Source organism: Oratosquilla oratoria, chromosome 13 (genome assembly GCF_046742065.1).
Source record: "Oratosquilla oratoria isolate Oo_2021 chromosome 13, ASM4674206v1, whole genome shotgun sequence".
Taxonomy (NCBI): Eukaryota; Metazoa; Arthropoda; class Malacostraca; order Stomatopoda; family Squillidae; genus Oratosquilla; species Oratosquilla oratoria.
In genome coordinates this window covers 54,091,554-54,099,053 of record NC_134789.1, presented here as the reverse complement: position 1 = coordinate 54,099,053, position 7,500 = coordinate 54,091,554, and the positions used below count along the sequence as shown (strand labels likewise).

The window sequence follows — 7,500 nt, the reverse complement described above, 5'->3', positions numbered from 1 at the left end:
TACTATTACTACTACTATCACTGCCGCTGCTACCACTACTACCACTATTGCTGTTGCTAATGAAAATAATAATAACAGTAATAATGATAATGATAAAAATAATAATGCAAACAAAACACTAATAATACGAAGAAACACTAACAGCTGGAGATAGGAAAGAGGGTAATGGTTGAAAAGGAATCAAGGGAAGAAGGAAGAGGAGGGTGAGAGGCTGTGGAGAGAGGGGAAGAACCAGGAAGAGGATGTGGGTAGTAAGTAAGAAAGAGAAGGGAGGGTGAGAGAGGAGGTAAGGAAAGAAATGTAGGGAATAAAGAACACTGGGAAGAGGAAGGGGAAGAGGAAGAAGAAAGGGATTAGGTAGTCCCTACGGGAGAGGAAGAGTAAGAGATGTTTTGATAAACGAAAGAAAAAGTAAAATAGAGTGAAGGATTAAGGGGTGAGAGTGGAGAGGAGAATATATAGGAAGGAGGACAGGGAGGAGGAAGAGGAAGAACAGAAATAGAAAGAAAAGGAATGAGGATAGGGGATAGCTATAGCAAAGGAGTGAAAAGAAGGAAAGTGTAGGGGTTTAGGGTAAAAGGGTAGACAGAATAGGGGAAAGTGGTGGGAAAAGGAAAGGGAGGGAGTATAGGTATATGTTTTTACACATAATCACTAAACTACAACATCGTTTGTGAAGAAAAAAAACCTGTGCTAACCATGATAGTTCCCTGTTCTTTTAGTTTGATGACTGAAAACAAAGGGGAAAGGGAGGGGAAAGTGGATAATTAAAGGAAGGGGTGGGGGTGGGGGGGAAGGTAGGAAAGGGAAAGAAGACCTCCTCACCCACCTGACGAGAAGAATCCCGAGAGTTGGGCTCTCCTGAGCTCCGGGTTCTGTATGATGAGTCTGGCGTGACTCGAGTAGAAGTCATCGATCGTTGCTTCACACTTGAGTTCGAGCTGACCGTCTTGGTCGAAGTCTCCCGCGGCGATGCGGAACAGAGCCACCAGGCTCGAAGAGTACGTCTCCCCGTCGTACCAAGGTTCCCGGCGCCTCAGGGCCATGAACGGCATCTGAAGGGAGATAAATGAAACATCCCATGATGAAAGGAACTCGCGGATTCAGGGTCGTTAGGGTAGTTGGCTGGATGGAAGAGGGAGTAGTTGATGAAGAAAGCGGTGGTAGAGGGACAGGAAAAGAAGGGAGAAGGAAAAGGAGGAAGAAGTGGGAAGAAAGTGAAAGGGGCACAGGAAATAATAAAAGAGGAGAAGAAAATGCGATGGGGAAAGAGAATGAGGAGTAAAACAACGAATTAGAGGAGAAGCGAGAGAATGTGTAGGAGAAAGATGAGGAGAAGGAAGAGGAAAAGGAGAGGAGAAAAACAAGGAGGAGGAAGAGGTACAAGAAGAAAAGGGAGAGGCCAAATAGATATCTAGCTGGAAAGAGTAACAATGATGAAATGAGGCGAAAAGAAACGAAAGAGGAGAAGTAATCTAAGACGTACATTGGAAAAAGTAGAAATAGGAATAACAAATAAACTATGCAGAGGGAAACAAAACAGAGCAATAAATACAAAAGCAAAGTATAGCAGTGCACTATCAAACTATAAAAAGTTGTAATATCTATACCATTTCCGATACCAAATAATGATAATATGTAGGACAACCAGAAGAGAGAGAGAGAGAGAGAGAGAGAGAGAGAGAGAGAGAGAGAGAGAGAGAGAGAGAGAGAGAGAGAGAGAGAGAGAGAGAGAGAGAGAGAGAGAGAGAGAGAGAGAGAGAGAGAGAGAGAGAGAGAGAGAGAGAGAGAGAGAGAGAGAGAGAGAGAGAGAGAGACAGAGAGACAGATAGATAGGTAGATAGAGAGGGATAGACACACACACACACACACACACACACACACACACACACACACACACACATATATATATATATATACATATATATATAAATATATATATATACATATATATATATATATATATATATACAGTATATATATATAGTATATATATATATATATATATATATACATATATATATATATATATATGTGTGTGTGTGTGGAGAGAGAGAGAGAGAGAGAGAGAGAGAGAGAGAGAGAGAGAGAGAGAGAGAGAGAGAGAGAGAAAACGACTTACGAAACTGTGATTCGACAAAAGTAAATAGACATTCCTATCTCTTGAGTATTGACTACAGGAACATTTCATTAAAGATATGGACTGTTAAGCAAATAAGGTGGTATCGCTTATAACGAGTTAGATATTCGCCCACGCGGAGTGAAGTTTGAAAAGAAGGCCCTCGGATGTGCGGAGTGCAAGCTTTCCAGCAGGGTGGGGCCGGTACAGGAAAGTGAACCTTAGTGCTGGTGTAGATAAGAAAGATCTCTAGTTTAGGGGTGGTACAGCACATGCTTTAGGTGGGTGACTCATGCGGAGTGTCTTTTATCATGCAGGTGGGGTTGATGCAGGTAAAAGGCATTTAGAGTAGGGCCGGTACAGGAAATTAAGTTCAGGTAGGCTTACGTGTAAGAGAGGCAGCGAGTGTTTTTTTTTTATTCTGGGTAGGGCCGGTACAGGAAATGTATGTTCAGAATGTGATAATCGTCGTTTGACGGAGTACAGGATCTTAAAACACCTAAGAAGTTTACTGTATTGTAGGTAAGGGTCCTTGCTTACAAGCATGGGGTGGGACCGGTACAGGTAAAGTGAGTTTAGTTACGCTTCATCGCTGATTAGGAAGGATGGGGAACGGAATAGGAAAAGGACGTTTCGGCAATGAAAGATAAGCTAATCTTAGTATTTAAGTCTCTACGCTCGGGTCTGTCCACGTTAAAGGCACATTATGATCACTTCTCGTACATGCTTTAGTGTGGGATCGAGTAAACGTAATGTCATTCCTGGGTCCACTACAAATAAAAGGCCTTTAGAGGTTGATGCATTTATCTGTCGTTACAGGGAAGGGCCCTTACGGATAAAATAGTCGTAAAGAAGTGCGGGGGTGGTTGTTACAGGCAAGTGGCATAAGGGAGAGTGGTGCAATTACGGATAAGAAGGTCAGAGGACCGTGACATGCTTTGGAGTATGAACGAGGGAAGAGGCGGATAGAGATACGAGAGGTTTAGGAGCAGGTAGGGCCGTTACAGATAAGAGTCTAAGGAAGGGTCACTTCTTACCTGCGAATCATGAATCCAAGCATGAAAGCCTTCTTTTTTCTATTCATTTCTCTTTTTTTTCATCTACATAACGCAATGAGAGGCTAGAGGGTTTACAAAAAAAAAAGTACAAAAAATAAAATGACCTAAGAAATTGGTAGAAGATTAATTTTTAAGCGAAAAAGAAAATATTTGAGCGTAGAATAACGGTCGGTAAATCGTGCTTTTGTACTAGTAAACCGCCTGTTATAGACACACTACCCAGAAGAAGGATCTTGGTTGTGGAAGCAAACGAAGATTACTGGAATATGCTTGGGGTCAAAGATCTTAGTCAGTGCCTAAAGTCCTGGGTGCTGAAAACAGCACAACATCAGTCACGATGGTCATCGAGTCATCTTTTTATCAGTTATGGAAATGAATGAAATAGTCTGCCGACCTCCAGAATAACAGGAAAAGTGGAAATTGTAAATAAAAAAAATATATTATAAATCCAGTGTTTACTCAGCTGTCCCTTAGACCTACTCTTAAGTATATGTAAATATATATATATATATATATATGAATAGAATCGCCATTGACGGCGTATTTAATCAAATACTTCCTACGTTTACCTTCGGACTCGAACCGGGGCCTTGCGTCATGCTAGGCCGAAGCTCTACCGACTAAAATCCTTGGAAGTTTATCTAACTCCCGAAGAACTGAGTCGGCTGCTAACTGCCGTCCGAACTTGGTTTTACGGAGAACTAATCCCAAAGTATCCTTGATGGGCTTTCGTCGTTGGAATACCTGAATAGAATATCCGTTAACCACTATCTAAGAGTTGGGCTTAGTTCTCCGATAAAGACGCCATCTATGAATATGCAGGGACAAGATAGTCGTGGAACATTTGCACTTGACTGTCCCACGAGACGGCAATCGGTCCTTCCTTATTGGTGAATTCGCGTGAAGTTCCTCGACTTGTGGCCCAATCTGTGTCGAGTGTCACTTATTTACATAATCTCCAGCAGAAACGAGTGAGCAGGCGACCTGTTGCGCTCCTGTTTGCTTGCCCCGATGTGACTTCGAAAGTTAACCAACACTCGCCCGAAGAGAAGGATATCCTCTATGTCATCTTGTGAAAATAAAACCACTTTTCTACTTTGGCGAAATATTCTATTTTTGTCTTTACCTGTTCACTTTTGAAGGCTGCGTTTTAACTGGACGAGGATGAAGAGAAGGAAGGGGAGGGAAATGGAGTCAGGAGAATGGAGGTAAAGGAAAGGAAAAGAAAGGGAACGTTATGAGAAAAAGGAAGGAGAAAGAGAAGATAGGAGAGGATAAAGAAGGGAACAAAATTTGTCTATCATTAGTCAGAATAATATCTACGAAAAATGTCATCTTTATAAAGGGATTGAGCATCCTTCATACACACGAAAAAGCTTTCGACTCCTGTCGAAAATATAATAATTCCGTTAATCAACGGACAAAAGACAACTATTTTTTCGCTCATGTGAAGCCTATTTCATCGTGTATTGAACCCATCCTACAACCAAGTGAAATCGTCTTTGAAAACAAGACAAAATCACGAGGAAGTTTAAGTGGAAACTGATCAATTTCGGTTGAGATTGGTCAACTTTGAAGATAAAAGACACTGCTAATGTATCTCGACCATCTATTCAGGTAGAGAACCATGAGCTACAAATAAAACCCTATTTCGTGTTGCAAAGCCCTTGCTTAGAAGACAACAAACTATTTACGCCTTCACAGTCGTTGGGGTTGGCTGAAACGACTACAAATCCTCGGGACTGCTTACCCTCCGAAGTGAGCTCGAAAGAATCCACAGACTTGGAAACTGATGGCAGCCTCGCCTTTCGTATACGTTTCAACAAACCCGAATGTCTGATGTCTGTGAAGCAGGGCAGGAGGCCGAAGGAGGACAACAAAATGAGGAGGCTACGCTAGGAGGCGCCTACCTGCGGCTGAAGCTGCCGCTTTTGCCCTTTTATGCGCTTAGTCTGTTGGGGCAGGTAACAGTTGCTGCTGGGAATTGCAGAGGACTGCAGGATTCGAAGCCACGACTAAGCAAATACGAGACCAGGACGCCTCTGATGAACGACACCAGCGCACAGGGCAAGAAGAGGCTTAAAAATACACAAAATAACATAGTAGAGTCTGAAGACATCTAACATATACTAAAGCTTTGCTCCTTACATTACACCAACGGAAGGAAAAAACAAAAGCCAAACGCAGGAAGAAGTTAATGACTTCGACCACAGAAGCTCCCGAAGACAAAGAGCACGAGGCAAAGAGTTCCTACTGGTGAAATGCAAATTACTAACCTAAGATTAGATGTACACTACAAAGAGACGAGAGCTACCCTTTATGACAAAGTGTAATATACGAGAACAAAAGATGGGGACGACATACCGTGTGAGAGAACCTCTAGCCGCATGTAAGAGAGATTCTTGAAAAAAAGGACTCCAGAGTCGCATGCAAAAGAAAAAAAAAAAAAAAAAAAAAAAAGACGCCGTATTGTGTCAGGCAGGGATATAAATGTGTTATAACGTGCAGCTGCAGGTAAAAGAAACATATGCCATGTCTCAAAACAAAAGACAACCATGATGAGAAAAATTGTACCTACCGCCGCTGCCGCCACTACCATCTCCACCTCTACCCTCTAAGGCAGTGGTTCTCAAACTTTGGTTCATGGACCCCGAGTGACCCACGGGGGTTCACAAGTGGAGCCGCGAACCGAAAGCCACCAGTAATTAGTGGATGCAAAACGATTAAATTTAGTGTTGACGTCATTTCCAGGTGGTTGAAGAATAGTAACCCATAAGTATGGTGTGAATGTGAAAAAGGTTGAGAACCTCGGCTATAAGGTTTCTCTTGCTTTCCCCCTCCCCTCTTTTCCTCTAAATTAACTCTGCCCCATCTACAAAGCCTTCTAAGTCTTCTAAATCCCCTTTAATCTTTTAACCTGCAGGTGGTACCCCGTAGGAAAAAAAAAGACTACATTCCATCAAAGATTGAATACAGTTATGAAGAATTGAATCGACTTAGCAGTTTTGCACTGGCTAATACGAGGCGATTCTATTCAGCTTAGAAGAATATTTGGTCCGTGTGATGGCGACTAACGTTCCAAGTGAACAGGAATCGATGAGGCATTTGCGTGTTGTAACGCTTAATCACAGAACTCACAGAAGTCTAGGTGAAGCCCAGGTTTAATCTTTTGAGATCAGGAGGTGGTGGTAAGGAGCCAATACCAGGAGGTGCGTAGCTCCCCTATACACTTGGATTGTAAGAGGCAGGTAACAACAGTCACTGCTGGGAATCGGAGAGGATTGCGGGATTCGAACATACAACTAAGCAAATGCGAGGCCAGCACGCTTCCGATTATGCCAAAAGAAGTGTTCATTAATCTGAAGAAGAAATTTGGCACTGCTAAAGCCGAAAAGGCTAGTTTTAAGGTCACAATTTTAACAGAGAAGAAAGCACAATAGTCTATTGACGCGCGCGCTTCTTTTCAAACACAAATGGAAGAGTGAGAAATCCCGTTAGGCTCCTCCTCTTCCTCCTCCCTTTCCACTCACCCCTCCTCCATCTCCTAACTCTCCTTCCTCTCCCACCCCCTAATTCCCCTTTCTCACCCCCCCATCTTCCCACAGAAATGCCAGATTATTAACCAAGCAATAAATGCATTTATTTACGTAAACCACCCATCTCTCTTCATGCCTACTTACCAAAAGATTTTTAGAGAGGTAGTCAGGCAAACCATGCGCCCACCCGACATCCATCCATCACCTATCTGCTTCCAACATGCACAATACAAGACAACACACGACGACAGAGGCGCGAGATAGCACACAAGGACAAAAGCTCTGGTAAACAACAGCCTATAACAACAACAACAAACAATAACTTTAAATCACCGCTCTCACCTCGTTGTTGTTCATGTACCACGTAAGATTAACAGGTGGGTTGGACCGCCTGGCCTGGCAGGTAGCTTTCACCATCTGGTTCTCCATGTACTCGAGGGGGTTGTCCCCAACAGGCGCTCCGTCCACTTCGATGATGGGTCCTTCCATGCCCGGAAGCAATCCATCCGGAGGGTCTGCGAAGTTGAAAATAGGATTCGGGTCACACGGTACTAAAGGAGAACCAAGAAGTTCCTGGCGAGTTCCCACGTAGCACAAGCGGTGTTCACATTAAATTCAAGATGAAAAAAATATCCAATTGGAGCTTCTAATCAGACTGCAAACCATTAAAACCTAGGCCTACTCATAGTTTATCACCTCCCTCTGATAATATATACACACACATACACACAAACATATACTGTATATACATCTATCTACATAGATACACACACACACACACACACAC

General features: G+C 42.8%; 1 protein-coding gene across 3 annotated transcripts in view; it reads right to left on the bottom strand.

The window, feature by feature from the left end:
- The window catches only part of LOC143032141 (uncharacterized), a 341,587-nt gene that overhangs the window by 9,163 nt on the left and 324,924 nt on the right, over positions 1-7,500 (bottom strand). The window contains exons 4-7 of one of the 3 annotated variants that reach the window (XM_076196602.1): positions 7,056-7,228; positions 5,542-5,556; positions 830-1,055; positions 1-56 (exon numbers count right to left, since the gene is read on the bottom strand). The exon at positions 1-56 is cut by the window's left edge and continues 98 nt beyond it. In XM_076196602.1, the coding sequence (XP_076052717.1) occupies positions 1-56; positions 830-1,055; positions 5,542-5,556; positions 7,056-7,228 (470 nt within the window). The remainder of the gene's footprint in view (positions 57-829; positions 1,056-5,541; positions 5,557-7,055; positions 7,229-7,500) is intronic. The other 2 variants (XM_076196603.1, XM_076196604.1) reach the window with 2 other exon arrangements.